General features: G+C 34.0%; 3 protein-coding genes across 4 annotated transcripts; 1 reads left to right on the forward strand and 2 right to left on the reverse strand.

Moving 5' to 3' along the window:
- Window positions 1–2,052: 2,052 nt before the first annotated feature.
- Window positions 2,053–5,472, reverse strand: LOC112734735 (LEAF RUST 10 DISEASE-RESISTANCE LOCUS RECEPTOR-LIKE PROTEIN KINASE-like 1.2). The gene is made up of 4 exons (XM_025784183.3): window positions 4,631–5,472; window positions 3,669–3,701; window positions 3,324–3,581; window positions 2,053–3,235 (listed from the first exon to the last, which is right to left on the reverse strand). Exons 1-4 carry the CDS (start codon window positions 5,394–5,396, stop codon window positions 2,334–2,336), a joined length of 1,959 nt encoding a protein of 652 aa, XP_025639968.1. The 5' UTR covers window positions 5,397–5,472; the 3' UTR covers window positions 2,053–2,333.
- A 3,650-nt stretch (window positions 5,473–9,122) lies between these two features.
- On the reverse strand, window positions 9,123–10,746 carry LOC112734736 (uncharacterized). 2 transcript variants are annotated; one of them, XM_025784185.3, is made up of 4 exons: window positions 10,372–10,607; window positions 10,223–10,283; window positions 9,916–10,111; window positions 9,123–9,828 (listed from the first exon to the last, which is right to left on the reverse strand). In XM_025784185.3, the coding sequence occupies exons 1-4, from the start codon at window positions 10,458–10,460 to the stop codon at window positions 9,596–9,598; spliced, it is 579 nt and encodes a 192-aa protein (XP_025639970.1). In that variant the 5' UTR covers window positions 10,461–10,607; the 3' UTR covers window positions 9,123–9,595. The 2 variants fall into 2 exon arrangements, with proteins under 2 accessions (XP_025639970.1, XP_025639969.1); XM_025784184.3 differs by having other exon boundaries at window positions 9,123–10,111; window positions 10,372–10,746.
- Window positions 10,747–11,705: 959 nt separating this feature from the next.
- LOC112734737 (uncharacterized) lies at window positions 11,706–14,712 on the forward strand. The gene is made up of 4 exons (XM_025784187.3): window positions 11,706–12,049; window positions 12,452–13,282; window positions 13,394–13,540; window positions 13,730–14,712. Exons 1-4 carry the CDS (start codon window positions 11,869–11,871, stop codon window positions 14,542–14,544), a joined length of 1,974 nt encoding a protein of 657 aa, XP_025639972.1. The 5' UTR covers window positions 11,706–11,868; the 3' UTR covers window positions 14,545–14,712.
- The last annotated feature ends 1,841 nt before the right edge of the window (window positions 14,713–16,553 follow it).

Here is a 16,553-nt window from a genome sequence, read left to right on the forward strand (position 1 = left end):
ATTCGAAATAAGAAAATTAAAATACGAATTATAAAATTATAATTTATTGACAAAGACAAAATTCTGGTAGTGCTTTAGACTGTTGCATCAAGTGGTGGTGGATGACGAGATATGTCATAATCTTTTGACATTCACTATTTTGAATGCCTTTATACCCAAGACAGTGACTCAACCATGAATCTATGGTTAACCTGAGTATTGGTTAGGCTGCTCTTTCGTTTTCTTAATTAATAGTTGCTCTTCTTTTTCTTGGTTTACAGATGTCCTTTTATTCAATAGGAATCTTTTATTTTTTTAAACGCAATTTTGGTTAAGAAAATTAATTTTCTTTTTACTAACAATTGACTAATTATTAGTTAAAAAAATTGATTCTTATTTTTTTTTTTGATAAATAAAAAAGTATTATTAAAGTCAAAATAAAATGAAGAATGATATGAAAAAAGTATCCAACTCAAAACAAGAAGAGAATGATCAAAATCATACAATAAAAATTCATAAATCAACCACGATTTAAGAAAAAAAAAAAGAAACCACCATATCACACTAAACAGCATGACACCGATAATGTGCTACTGCTACTCACATCATAACTCATATTCAACATATGTGTCAACTTACTATGTACATATAAAGCAAAAATAACTATATATTATACAACTCATTTTTGAAGAATCTAAGAACCTTTTTGTAAAGATAGATTGGGTTAAGTGGATGGCAAAGAAAGGATAAAGAAAACATCCAGCTTTGTGAATGGCCGAGGAATGCAATTATTTATTCCATCACAAAAAATAAAAAATAAAAAGGAGAGGGATTCACAAATGCATGGAACTTTGAAAAGGTAGCTTGTAACGTTTTGTCATTGTCCAAATCTAAAGCTTCTGTGCTAGAGCATAACAAGTAATGATAAGGTTTATTGAATTCTTTTTAATATTAAAAGTATTTTTTGTTTTTCTTTTTTAATTTCTTGAGCTGCCATAAATTTTATTTTGGTTCTCCTGAAAATAACTTTTGGCCCAACTATATAGGCTAAACATTATGTTCTCTTCTTTATATTTTTTTGGGGTTTTGGACAAGATCTGTTCCTAATTTGTGGATTGACATTTTACACAAAAAAAAACGTTCCCAATCAAAACCTAAAAACATCAACAACGTTCCAATATTATTTTAATAGTTATCAAAACTCCCCGGCCCAAATATTAACCTTGGGAGCTACCCACCAAAACTGTATAGTGTATAGAAACAGTCATGTGTTATTGTGTTAACCAAGAGAGGGTTGGTGGATCAAATTCGGGTTTAAATATTGGGCTTTGAATTTGTGGGTCAAGTTGTACTTGTCTTTTTTTTTTAATATTTCAATACGGATTTGAGTTTCATTCCTAAGTTTGTTGTTGGTAAACTAAACTTGTAAACCAAAAAAAAAAAAAAAAGTAAACTAAACTTTGACCCCTCCCAAAAGTTATAGATATTGATTTGATCCGCAAAACTATTGGATTGAATTTGAATTCGATCCACACACCACACACTAATAGAATTGAATTACGGATTTTAAACATCGATTCGTATATCTACATATCTGTAAAAATAAATAAATAAATATTTTTTATATTTTATTTCACCTAATAATTATCATATATGTTGTATTATTTTATTTGTATTATTAAAAAAATATGTTAAATAATATTTTAAGAGTAAATATGTGGCATAATCTTCCCATTTTCAGCTAGAGGTCTTGGGTTCGAATCTCATTCTTAACCTTGAAAAAAAAATTTATTGATATTTTTTAATAAAAATAAACTTTTTAAAATATTTTTATATTTTATAGATATATTTGATTTCCGATATGCACATTTGCTAATTGGATCGGATTCAAATTTAAAATCTACGGATCTGATGGTTTTAGTGCGGATCAAATCGAGATTTTGGTCATATCCAATCCGATCCGACCTTATCGACATTCACCCCTAGAAATGAATGCCAAAAAAGGAGAAAGGAACTCTCTTAAACAATGGTAGATGACAAGACTTGATGTTCCAAATTGGTGGTGTACATTAGTTGGTCAATAAATTTGAATCGGATTTTACTAAGTAGACAATGACTTTTGTAAACAATGTAAATAATGGGCTCTAAAATTAGTACAATAAAGTAAAAAAATACTCCACTCCCAAATTATCCCTTAAACCCTAACATTAGGATAACCATTCGAACACCTAATGAATTGAACATCCATCCATGCTTAGTTGTTCATGAGTAAACCAAATTAAAAAAAATAACCATTCAATTAAAAATAATAAACATAATTAGCTGTATACCCATTATCTATTATATATGTCTACCTATACTCTTCCATTTGAATCAGGTGAAGGTGGAGGTGGTTCGTTCTTAAGCACGGTTGCATCATTATCTTCTTGTTTTGATATATCCATCACCTCTGGTTTGCTTTTATATTTCCCATCACTTTGTATATCCTTCAAAGTATCCAACACTTGTACCATTGAAGGCCTCATATCCTTAGAACTCTGCAAGCACCGAAATGCCAACTCTGCAACACCATTGATCATCTTCCTTACCCTCAAATCCGATTCGAATCCAAGGCTTTTGTCTACAATCTCATGCAACGCACCACTCTGAATCTTCTTCATGGCCATGTTCGACAAATTGATCTCATGCCTATGCCTTGTTATGTCAACTGCACGCATTGAAGATATTAGTTCAATCAGCACAACTCCAAAACTGTACACATCGCTTCTATCCGTCAGCTGGTAGTACTCGTGGTACTCCGGATCAACATAACCAGGTGTGCCTTGTGGCGCTGTGGAAATGTGAGTTAAGTGGTTTGGAAATAGTCTTGAGAGTCCAAAATCGGCTACTTTGGCTCTAAAGTGATCATCAAGAAGGATATTATTGGTTTTAACATCTCTGTGGATGATGTCTGAAGCATGAAGATATACCAATGCACTAGCTGTGTCTATAGCAATCTTCATTCTGGTATCCCAACAGAGAGCACCAGATTTCGCTTTCTGTCCGTGGAGATGATCTGCAACTGTTCCGTTCGAAACATATTCGTACACAAGCATTAATTCGCTGCTGTGGCTGGAATTACATCCATACAGTGATACCAGATTTTGGTGGCGCAAGCCTGTTAAGATCTCAACTTCATTCATGAATTGCTCTACTGTCCTGTAATTGTTCTCATACATCTTTTTCACAGCAACAAAACGGCCGTCTCCAAGTTTTCCTGTGAAACATTTGAAACTAATGACTTAAAAAAGCAAGCAATTATGTATTTATAACTCTTTGATCATAAAGGATATTGCTGTGGATACCAAAATATACTTTCCCAAAGCCTCCATCTCCTAGTTCTCTGTCTGGATCAAAGTTGTTTGTGGCCTCTTGAAGTTCTCTATAGGCAAAGAATTGGAGTCCAGAGTATTTTTGATGTCCCTTTTCAGTGTCTTCTAAAAAAGAAGACATGCTGTGAGATGGTACAAATGATACATCTTGAAAATTCTTCTTCCATCTACGGTAATAGAGACTAAAGGCAATGCCTAATATAACTGCACTAAGCACAGCAGCAGCAACTCCTACGAAGAATGAGTTGGATTTTCAATTGATTTGATGTTTATAGGGCTTAGTGAAAATAAATTATTCATAAAGATTGCATTTGTTACCTATGGCAACTTTCTTTTTCCAATTCAATTTACCTGAAACGGTTCAGATAGAGGACAAAGTTTGAATGAGATGAATATTGTCAAATAACTTCATATTGTATACACATACCCCATCAAATTCATTTGCCAATTCAAATTAAGGTTAAGCAGAATACTTTATGGTTGCATAAAAACCCTACTGTTTTAGCAATAGAAAACGTTAGACTTTTTTCTTTTCAAAGAAAAATATCATAGTTAGATATTAGATAATTCAACCTGGTCAAAGTAAAAATTGTCATGCAGTGTGAAAACATAAGGATAAAGGTAGACCATTAAAAGTAAAAAGGTAGCATGGGTCTGCCTCGTCTCCAATCTAAAAAAGCAACAATCTTTATTGGATAGAAACTAACAGCAGAGACTCTGGCTTTTCTCCTCTGAGAACTTCCACAAAAAACAAAATTTATGTAAACAAAAGAAATTAACCATGTAGCTCCGAGGAAGACCTGTACATAAGTTTAGATAGAAAAATGCTAGAAGACCATCAGAATTTATTGTTTTTTTGCCATCATTTTTAACCACCAACTCAATTTCTTTAGTTTAGTAATCCAACAACATACTTTAACTCACATCTTTAAACATTGATGACTAATTGATGGTCAAAAATAATAATTTCTGATGGCCTTCTAACATTCTTCCTCTAGAAAAAACTAGAACAACCGGAGGATAACCATGCTTTATGCTTTCAAGAGGTGTGGTGATAAGTTCTGAGGAAATGAGAGTGGATTATTGGGAATATCAATGGTAAAGTCAACTACTTTCAATATTTCCACATCTTCTATAGTGGCAATACAGATTCATCAAGATTGAGATAGACATAAACTCTTGCACCAAAATCTTTTCTCTAATATAAACCCATTTCTAAAACCATTGTCCGAGTGTCATATATATTCACATGAAGAAAATAAGAAGGTAAGAAGACATACTATGATGATGAGAACAATCCAAAGCATGATTAGTTCCATCAGGGCAATAGCAAGTAAACCGAAACTCATCTTTGGATCCGCATATTCCTTTAGTCGACATGCATCCTATGCATCTTTGAATGTCAAAAGGTGAACTATAATTCACATCAAACCCTGCACTCAAGGCTCTATTCAACCCTTCAATTCCATCCTCATTAGCTCTCACTTCCTGTATCGCCTGCACTTCCACATGAACTCCTTGGCAGTTCTGAGCCACCGCCACACCCAAATCCCCATAAAAAGCTCGCTTTTTGGGATCATCCTTGCAAGGGAAAGAGTGTATTGTTTCACTGTTGTTGCCAGCGCAGTCATAGAAGATTGAGACGTTCCTAACGTTTGGCGAGAAGCGAAACATGCTTGTCTCTAAGGAAGTGTTGGTTAAATGAGAAGAGCATTGATCATAGGCAATCCCAGTTCTAACCATTGTTATGTTGCAAGCAGGTTGATCGATATTCAGCACATGAAAAGTCTGTGAGCCAATTTGAATGGAGGTGTTGCGATTAGCGTGGCAGCTGAGCTTGAATTGCTGGCTGATGCCGCAATAGCTTGGCCTGCTCCCTCCCCAGAAAGGATAGTAGATGTTGGCTATTTCTCCGCAGCTGTAAGCCTTGGAGCACGCTGCATATTCACTTTCTTGAGAGATTGAAAGTTTTGCCAAAGTGGCCAAGCATAACAGAGATATAGTGAACATTGATCTAACAAGGTTTTCATGTATTTGCACCGCCATAGATAGAACCTGGAGGAGGAGGAGGAGATGCTGATAATGAAAGATGGAAAGTTTGATAGAATTATTAATTGCTTGCTTTCTTTCTATGCATATGATGATGACTATTCATATGACGTAATATTAGAAGAGTTGTCTATTTGAGATTTGACTTGTGATTATTCAAATCAGGCTTGTTCAAAAAATTATATTATATCGTTGTTATTTATTTTGACTATTTTTATGCAGATAGACATTTTATGATTTATGTATCTGTGGATGCAAAGCTGCCTATATTGTATAACTATATAATAAATCGAAGTGCCACAAGAACAAAATTTGACTTCTGATTTTTATAAATCTCCTAGTTTAGGTCATTAAGTAAATTCTTAATTAGATTGTAGTCATTTCCATCTGTCTCAAATAAATCACTTTGCTACCCATACTGCTTCAAAGTTGCATTCAAACCTTCATGTTGACTTCTTTCGATAGGAATATTTTATTCAAAGGTTTTTCTATTGAAGTTTATCAAAGGAAAATTATCAAATGCTGACTTCAAAAGATAGCGGCAAGCACATTATATTATATTTTATGTTTGTTTTTACATGCAATGGCTCAGATATTTCTATTTATTTTTAGCAATTGAAATCTCAATACCAAATTGATAGAATGTAAGTGAGTTTGGTTTTATTGTTATTATTTGAAGTACTTGATTGTTAAGAAATGACAAATTTTTAGGAATTAAAAAATGGGTATTGTAAAAGTAGTCTAATAGATGGATTATGAGTTATAAAGAGTGGAGTGATATTTGATTTTTTGGGTTGTTGATGATATTGTTAAAGATGATTAAATATTAGTTTATTTTATCTATTTAGTACTTTTTCATTGATGCTCCACTTTATTGTGTTGAACTTTTTGTTTAAAAAAAATAGAAAGTAAAAACTGACCACCAATAATTCAGTAGATAAATTTTTTTAAAAAATACAACATTTAAATTTAACAGAGTAGGATATTTCAACAAGATATAATAAATCATAAATAAGGACAAGCTACTAAGATAAATTGGCCTTTCAATATTACCAAAATACAACATCTATACATTGAGCATCTATACATTGAATACAGTGGATTATGATTTGGACGTAAACCGCAGTAGAGATGCAGCGGTTTACGTTAGGTTGCGTGTGAGAAGAAACTACTACACTCCTCTAGCGATTTCTAATGGAATGCTTAAAAGGCATAACTCGCGGTACCTCTACAGTAGTTTATCAATTTAAAAGTTGGATGAATGATTAGACTTTGTCTATATCAATTTCAGGTTATATCAGTAATAATATCAACTTTAACATCTGATTGTTGTGCCTTGTTTGGAATTTGAATTTATTAGTTTGACAGGTGTTTAAGTACGATTTAGGTTGAGTCTATACTCTGCACATGTTTTTGAATTTTGACACTACACTAGTTAGCCTAAATATGATGAATTCCGCTAGTAAGTCAATGAGAAATCTTAACAATATGTACAATGGGTTGGTTATTTAATCCAATAGAAATAAATAATAAATTCAAAAACTCTCATTCAATTATTTCACATCAAATTTCAAATTTTAAATTTTTAAAAAATTCAGTTAGTTATTTCAAAAAAATAACCATCTGAAATCCTGATTTACTAAAACATTTCACTCCAATACTCTCTTCTTTTTCAACCGGCAGCCACCCCACCTTCATCAATAATCATCTCATTTCACCGTTGCTATTTTGGCTTGCCACACGACACTCACCTTAGTAAAAATAACCATCCACTCAAGGATAAAAATAATCATCCGCATACCTAATGAATTGAACATCTAACATATTTTAATTATATATAACTAAACCCAATCCAATCAAAATAATCATCTATATAAAAATTAAAATAACCATCCACATACATACTAAAATGACCATCCTAAATTGACCATTAAAATAAAAGAAGAAGATGATGAATAAATAGAAGAAACAACTATTGTGGTGAACATAGTTTTAAAGGACTAGGCATGACGAAAGCGGCACTGTTGTGAAGCATAGTGCTCAAATCTGAAAGAAGCTAACCATGCTTGGATTCGAAGAAGAAGAGCATGATGGTATTATCGGTGAGAAGAGGCTTGAAGAAATGGGAGAAAGCGAAGCCGGTTTGGAAGAGAGGCGCGCGAAAAAGTGGTAGCAACGTTAGACTGAGCGTTCAGAGGGCGAGGCGCGTCGGGCTAACCGGCGGAGATGAGGATGGTGTCAGTGGGAGGATGTGGCAGCGTCGGTATGGCCGGCGAAGAATTCAGTGACGCGAGGTGAGAACCAGAGAAGATGACGGTAAGTTTTGAACGTGTATTGAAGGTTACGATAAGATTAGAAATAACCATACGTAGTGTGAATGAGTTTAAATATTAATCCTAATTTTTCAAATTTTAAAATTTAAAATTAAATAATTAATGATCTAATTTTTAATTGTAATTTTTTTTAATCCATTGTACACATTGTAAATAATTAGTATTGGTTCCCAATACTTTCTCAAATATGATATGTTAAACTTGTGTTCATATAAATTAAAAATATTTTTTATTTATCTAAAATGGAACTTAAAGAGGTATATAATGAAGAATTATGTATTGTATACATATCATGCTAACTATCATGAGTTAATTAACTTAATATTCATTCCTTTTGGTGTCGTATTTTAGGTTCATTACAACTTGATGTAAACAAAAGTGGTATAAAAATAATATAAGTTTTCATAAGTAGTATTGTATTAAACTCAGTAAAAAAAAGCATGATATAGTTCATACAAACAATACTAAAATATATAACGACTTCAACCACTCGTACATATGTACTTAATGCATCACAATAAGTCACATAGTAATAAGAATTTTAACCTCTCATTTTTTTTCTTATTTCATTGTACTTTTAGAGAATGAGAATAATTCTTGTCAATTTTTTTTTATAGTATTCCAATATAAATTTTATATCAATTTCAAAAAACCAATTTAACTTGTAGCACTCAAACAAAACTCTATTTCCTAAATTTTTGTATGAATTCCATATCATAAGAACTCAACTTCAATTTAAAAGATCGTCTGACTCAGATAATAGAAAAAAAATTCAAACTAAATTCAACGTCAGTATAAATAAAAAATAAAAAAAAAATCAAATTAAATTCAACGTCAGTATAAATGAAAGAAATTAGGCTCGACGAATATGAAAATTTCTATAAATAAATGTATTGAACTTGAAGACTATTTATGTGAAAGGTCTATTTAATAAACAAACTGCTCTATTCAATAAATATGATCGAAAAATATTAAGGTAGTTGTTATGAGTTTATCGAAAAATATTAAGGTAGTTGTTATGAATTTTTATATTGGCAATGACATGATTTTTCAGGGGATATGTAGACAAGTATAAACCACTATAGAGGGAATATGTAGACAGACAAGTATAAACCACTATAGAATTACTACGGTTTACATTTCCACGGTTTACATTTCCATAGAAATGCATTCTTCCATAGAAATGCATTTCGTCTTATTGCTCGGGTTGTGGCAGTCGCCATTTCTCGGCTTAAGTGATAAACTCATCTTTTATGATAATTTTAATTTTAAATTAAAATAAGTGAATTTTATCAATTTATCTTATATTTATTCATTGAAATTACATAATTTTGTGAATTTTTCTTAATTGTCAAAGACACGTTCAAAAGCAATACTGTTCAAAAAATACAACATTTAAACTAAAAATAAGTAGGATATTTTAACAAGATATTTAACCCTGTTCAAAAGCAACAAAATTCCTTTCCTAACAACCTCACTTGTTCAATTCTGACCATTCCTCATACCAACATGGTATTTTTACAAATATATATCAATCGATACTTACGTAGTACCAAGTTGATAGATGAAACCAAACTTTACCAATTGAACAAAGAAAAATAGCATCGGAGAATATATCGCGATGATCTAATTAACATCAAATAATAAGAAATAGAAAATAAATTAAATTCAATCGATACACTAGGCTACACTACTATACAGTGCTGTTGGAATGCTTGCCAGCATGTTAGTCAGATGCAAATGTTCATGTTTGTCTCAGAGGGTAGACTAGAGATCAAAAGATCAGAACAAAAGATGTTAAAATTAGCTAGACACAAAGCAGTTATGGATGTATGGGATTAACTATAGATCAGCTTCAGTGAGTCAGAACTCAAGCTTCTTGCATAAGCCCACCTCAGTATTCGTATTCCTTGGATTGGCTCCTGATTTCAATTTGATAGGTGCACGAGGACAAGTACCAGGGCTGGCACTGAATACCGGCAAAAGCTTAGGAGGCGTCTTACAATAATAAGCAACCTCAGTCTGATTTGAAACAATGACCTCCATAAGATCCTTGCATAAAGAGTCAAAGATCTCTTGATCCGAAAGAGATTCTTCTTCATCATAGGAAGCATCAAGAGAGTGAGAGTGAGGAAAATCAAGTCGCCTAGAAACACCGATATTTAATTCAAGATATTTTTTACCCTGTGGCGCACGCATCAAATGATCAGGACCAGGTGCAAAGGGGTCAAAAACACTGCCTTTAGGTGTTCGAGGGCTACCATTTGAATCAGAGTCCAGTTTGAGTTGTTTCGCTTCTATGGTAAGGGGAGAATGAAGGTGAACGGCAAAGTCTCCATTCTCTCCAAGAGGCTCAGGAGTGATAGGATTAATCTCATCCTGCATTGCATTCTCATAAGTCCAGGCTCCAGCAGCCAAATAATCAAAAAGAAAAGGAAACAGAAGCTACCCCTAACCTAACCCTAGTTCCTAATAGCAGAGGAATCTTACCGGTTTTATATTGGGTTCGCAGAAGGACTCGTGTCTTCTCATCTGCTCCGAGAGTAAAGCCCTGAACAACCAACCAATCGAATATTTTCAATAAAATAAAATGAATGTGGTACAATGGGATCTGAAACAGTTAAAAGATAAGATTTTACCCGAGTTCGGGGTTCTCCTCCTCTGCTTCGTTGTTAGGGTTTGCCGCAACATCTGGGGACTCAGGAGGTGCATCAAACGATAGCTGCATTCTCTCTTCTCTTGGGTTGAAAATCACAGATACACCAACTTACCAAACTGGATCGGTAACACCCTAGAGCAGAAGGTATCAATCAAAGTATGTAGGGAGTCTAAGCTGGAATGGAATTTAGCAAGAACAATGAAACCACTCAGAATAGGATTAGGCAGTTTAGGTGAATATAGCTGAGGTGGCGGGGCTGGACTCGCGGGACTTTCGAAAATGAAGCCCAGGAAAGCCCAATTCTCTCTAGCTGTTAGGGCTTCCTTCAACAATTCAAGAACCCAAAAAAACAATCAAATTTATTAAGGTTGAAACACCTTAAATAAAGTCCAAAAAAAAAACCTTTAAATTAAAGGCAAAATAATTAACTTGGGTTGGTCGAGTGGTGAGTAATCGGCTCACTCATCTGTTTAAATAAGTGTTGGAGTTCGAATCTCGTATTATAGATGCAGTAATTTATCTAGTCATTGGACTAGCAGGTTGAGAGATACCTAGAACAAAAAAAAAAAAAAGCAAAATTACCTTGGATTTTTCATTTTACATTTTAAATTCTATTTTTTTAGCTCTAAATCTTAATTTTAAATTCTGAATTCTCTAAAAATAAAAATTAACAAATAATTTTATATATTTGTTGGAGTTGAGCTAGCAACCAACCATGAATAGTTGAATAGTTGAATACTGAATAAATAGAATGAGTGACCAAATATAAGGAAAAGTGGAGGAAGCTATCATTGGATATAGGTAGGGCGGCATCGGGTAGGGGCGGATTTTTGCTCTATCCGACTCACCCCACCGTATAACAACCCACATGAAATTTGTCCCACTTTTATCGTGGGTAATCAAATGTTGAACCCTAATACGTCCTTGCGGGTATCCGCCCCGTCCCTATCCGTCCTTATAATTACTAAAATTTAATAAATAAAATTAAATTTCAAAATTTATATAACCATTATTACATATATAACATAAATTAAAATAAAAATTTAAATATGATACAATATTATTAATTATTTACTAATTATTTTATATATATTATTTATATTATATATTAAAATTATATATATTATATATATAGCGGGCGGGTATTACCTAAACCCGCTCCGCCCCGCCCCTCTCAAGAATCCACCCCACTAAAAATCCGTCCCAATGTGGGGCAGGTAATTACCCATCTCGAACGGATAGGGGTGGAGTGGGTACCCGCGGCTTCAGGTGGTATTGACATCCTAGATATAGGGGGATATATAGTTTCCTTCCCAGCAGTTCAATCAAAGTTTCTTGGGTTGACTACAAGTAAACTAAACAACGCGTCATTGCAGATGTAGTTTCCTTCTCTTTTATTTATTTCTATGCATGTTTTCCTTGTATCTAAGTACCGGGTAGTCATCATTGGATATGAAGTAGTGAATATATCAGCCTTATGAAGTGGAGGTGTGCCCTTTTTGAGTGCTGCTTTGCGTGCACTACTTCTGATGGATCGACCGAGTTTGATATTAAGTCACAGTTACCAAACTTGGGTTATACTGCACTTGCCAGTGCCTGTCATCATTTTCATCCATCCAAGAATCTTGGAACTAGAGCATATCGCAAGGTGTATCATGGTAAGACGCCAATATTCCTTCAAAAACATAATTACTCTTCTGATTCTTTAACAAAAAACAATCGTGAGTATTTATTTTATATTTTTTCTATATCAAATACACTTTTATATATTTATCTAGTTTAAAACTTATGATAGAAAATTGATTGATAGATACATAGTGTAAAGAATAATTGAGTACACATAAGCTTAAGAATCTCTCTGTAACTTGTTGGTTGATTATTGACTATATTTTATTAGCTACTTGTAAATTGTTATAGGATAATGTCAGAATTTACCTTACTAAAACATTGATTCATTTCTCAATAATAACTTAAAATGCTTTATATATAAGATCATAAAAATGAACTTATCAATCATTAGCTTATCCAGGGAATTGATTGGGTGCTCTTTATTTCATTAGGTATACTAGAAGATTTTCGTGAAGTTGCAATCCAACGCTTATCGGCAAGTGAATTCCAATTCATTGAAAAGCATGTAGAAGGCTGCAGAAGCAGAATCTTAAGTCTTTTGCCGCATAAAAATGTGGTGTCTGTGTATGGGTACAGTTCTAACGGGAAAGAATTCCTGCTAGCACATGAGTACGTTCCAAATGGTGCTCTTCATAATCATCTTCATGGCCAAGGATCAAAGCGTCTCACGTTGCCATGGGATACCCGATTGGATATTGCTATTGATGTTGCCAATGCATTGGCATATCTTCACTCTAATGGCATCCTCCACAGCCAGGTAACATCCCACAATATTCTTCTGGACGAAAACTTAGGTGCAAAAGTTAAGAACTGTCTTGGATCATGGCAACTTGCCAGAGGCCCTTCTGGTTTTGTTTCACATAAAGTCGATACAATCCATGGGAGAATTGGTTATCTGGATCCAGCATTACTACCCATGGTAGAATTTTGTCTTAACTTCAAGAATGACGTATATAGTTTTGGGGTGGTGTTGTGTGAGCTTTTATCATCCAAGCCCTCGTACAAGAAGAGCGAAAACTTGCTAAACATGGAGCTTGCTACTTTCATAATCAGTAGAATTGAAAACAATGCGCTGGAGGAGATATTGGATCCAAGCCTTGGGTTTGAATCAGACCCTGCTGTAAAGCAGATGCTAACTTCTGTGGCAGTGCTAGCATATCAGTGCTTGATTTATGATGTGTCTCTAAGGCCATCCATGGCACAGGTGCTTGAGGGTTTGAAGGGCATCAGAGAACAGAGAAGGGACTTAAATTTGACTGCAGGTGAGGTGAAGGCGCAACGCATAGATAGATTACCACTTTCTTCATGCTTCTAATTCTGGTGTTCAAGTGTTTGCATTCTCTTTATTATTTTTTTTTTTTTGTGATAATTAGATTTCAAGTTCGAAACTCTGACATTGGCGTTTTTCTGGGATTACATGAAGTCACAATTCCAAATCTTTTCTTATGATGTGCTTGCAAAAGCAACTAACCATTTTGAGAATTATGTTGGGAAAGGAGGCTTTGGGACTGTTTACTATGGTAAGAGATGTTGGATATTTAATCTTTAGTTTTTTTTTTTTGTGTTGAAAGCAAATTTTTTATTTCAATTAGGTGTTGAATGGTTGCAACAACACTTTCTCTTTAACTTTATAATTTAGTTTTAAGTTTGAAGAGACATTACTTTATAGTGTAACTTATTTTTACAATTAGAATTACAATTCTGTTCAGGGAAGCTCCCACAAGGATATGAGGTAGCAATCAAACGTTTCCATGAAAAGAAGGAGAAGACAAGAAAGCAATTCACGACAGAAGTTGAGATCCTAAGTCTGATGCGCCATCAGAATCTGGTCTCGCTGTATGGCCGCAGTTCTGATGACAGTGATGAACTCCTGTTAGTTTACGAGTATGTCTCCAACGGTTCTCTATCGACCTATCTCCATAGAAATTCTGGAAACAAACTACCATGGGCTACCAGATTAAATATTGCCATTGAGACTGCTTCTGCACTAGCCTATCTTCACCATTCTGGTATAATTCACCGCGATGTCAAACCCAGCAACATTCTCTTGGACAAGAATCTAAGTGCCAAAGTTGCAGATTTCGGCCTGGCGCGGTTTCTTCCACTTGGGGATCTTGATTTTGTTACTCATGTTTCTACTGCTCCAGTAGGAACCCCTGCTTATATAGATCCTGAGTACTTTGAATTCAATAAGGTGAGTGATAAAAGCGACGTATATAGCTATGGCATGGTTTTGTTTCAGCTCATATCATCCATGCCTTCCACTGTAAGTCAGGGGCCGCAGCTTTTTACTTTGGCTAACTTTGCAATGGGAAAGATCTTGAACAATGAGTTGGAAGAGCTTGTGGATCCAAGTCTTGGTTTCCACTCGGACAATAGTGTTATGGAAACTATAACTGCAGTGGCAGAGTTGGCATTTCAGTGTGTGCAGCATCCTAAAGAATTCAGGCCATCAATGAAGCAGGTCTTAGAGACTTTGGAGGGCATAAAGCAAGGCTCTTGGGGGTTCAACCAGATAACATAAACATACTGTCTTATTAATTCAGGAGAACTATCTTGGTTTATCAAGCATAGAAATTTAATGTCTTTATCCAATTCTTAGGAATATGAACTATTAGTTTGATTATGAATTGTAAGACCTTTTTTTATGAGCTTTAATTGGAAGTCATAGAAAACAGATGGTTAATTCTAATTTCTCGCTTGCTTGCTATCCACTGACAAGAGTAATTCCAGAGGGTAGGAGACTCTCGTTTTGTATAAGAGTAAAAAATTTCTTCAATTCAATTTTGAGAGACCAAGAGGTGATTTCTCAAACCATCTCTTCTCTTTAAGATATAATTATGCTAATGTCAACATTTTATTAATTTTCTATTAAAGTGATATTGTCTTTTTAAGATAAAATCAATTTTATTATATTTTTTAATTTTAATTTTAAATCAATTCATTCTATATAAATATCAAAAATAATATTTTAAAATCATTCTATTAGAATTGTTCTAAATTAACACAATCAAACTCTTAATTTTCCAAAGTAAATTATTTTTTATTTTCAAAAGATAATTTGAATAGTAAATGTTGAGTTAAAAAATTAACTAACATATATGATGATGACAAACATTAAATTATTAGGCTAATTATCCAATTAGTTTTAATTGTTTTTGGTTGAGTGTTGCACGCCAAATATCATTATTGTAGCAGCCCAATATAAAACAAATGAAATCATGTTGGTGGGCTGATAATACAAACGAAGCCAAAAAGAAAACAAAGCCAAAGAAATCAAACGGGTTGCTTAATGGATATCCGATCCAAGCCCGTCAGCAAGCAAATCCCTCCAAGTTGCTTCTTTCATAGCAACGTTCACTTTTTCCTGTCTTGGTCAGAAATCAGAGAAGTAAGAGAGAGATTAGTTCCTAGGCTATTCACAGAAGAAGAAAGAAAGAGAAGGTTAAGTAAGAAAGGTTGAAGTCTAATCACCCATATCAATCTGTATCAAGAAGAGGTCAGAAGCTAAAGGTGATTTTATTTCCTTCTACATGCATCTTATTTTTTTTCTTCATCTTCAACTTTCTGTCACTCCATATTGGGATACATGGGAAAGATGATGTATGTTCAACACTACTGTGCATCCACGGTCACAAGTATATCTTGGGGACCAAGTTGGTTTTCAATGTCTGAGATAGGGTTTTACCATTGGAAACATTTGTTTATGATGTCCTGTGGCTTTCGATCAACAAGAGAATGTCAGAACCAAAGTTCCTATTTTGAGGATTAATGGAAAAAGTGAGAGGCTCTGTTGGTGAAGCACACAGCTCAAGGGTTGACCTAGGAAAGAGCAACTGAGCAACATGCAAGGAGATACAAAAGAAGATTTCTCACCATTCAGAAGGACAAGGAGAGATAACCAGTGTTCTTGAGGTGTATGTTCTGAGAAGAGCTCTCTGAAGAAGTTCATCTACTTTGACAGTACTTCCTAGTCAAAGGAGCATTCTGCCAGAATGAAGAACTGAATCAGAGGCTAGAAAATCTGGTTTATCACATAGCAAAGAGGCTGTTGAAGAGTCAATCTCCTTCATGTTTAGCATATTGTAATTTACTTTTCAATGTTTATCTTTCTGTAATTTCTTGAGGTAAAAGGCTGAATGAGTGAGTTATTGAAAGAGCCAAAAGAGAAAAAGACAGAGAGATACACATGAGTGAAAAGTCTAGAGTTATTTTAAATTTCTTTAGGTAAAGTCTGTGTCTTGTATCTTGTACCTATGAAGTATCTCTTTCTTAGTTGGGTGAGCACTAAGAATGAATAGTTAGGTATTAGCATAACCAAGTCAAGTTAGGTTAGAACTTGAGTGTGGAAGGATTGTGTCAATCCTGTGAAATTGGTATATGTAATACTTTAACTATAGTGGAAATTTTACCACTGTTGTAGTGGAGACTGGACGTAGGTTGAATTGTACAAAAGCAACCGAACCAGGATACATGATGGTGTCAGCTTCTCTCTTCCATGCTCTGTTCTGTTTTCTAATATTCATGAGACAA

Source organism: Arachis hypogaea, chromosome 3 (genome assembly GCF_003086295.3).
Source record: "Arachis hypogaea cultivar Tifrunner chromosome 3, arahy.Tifrunner.gnm2.J5K5, whole genome shotgun sequence".
Classification (NCBI taxonomy): domain Eukaryota; kingdom Viridiplantae; phylum Streptophyta; class Magnoliopsida; order Fabales; family Fabaceae; genus Arachis; species Arachis hypogaea.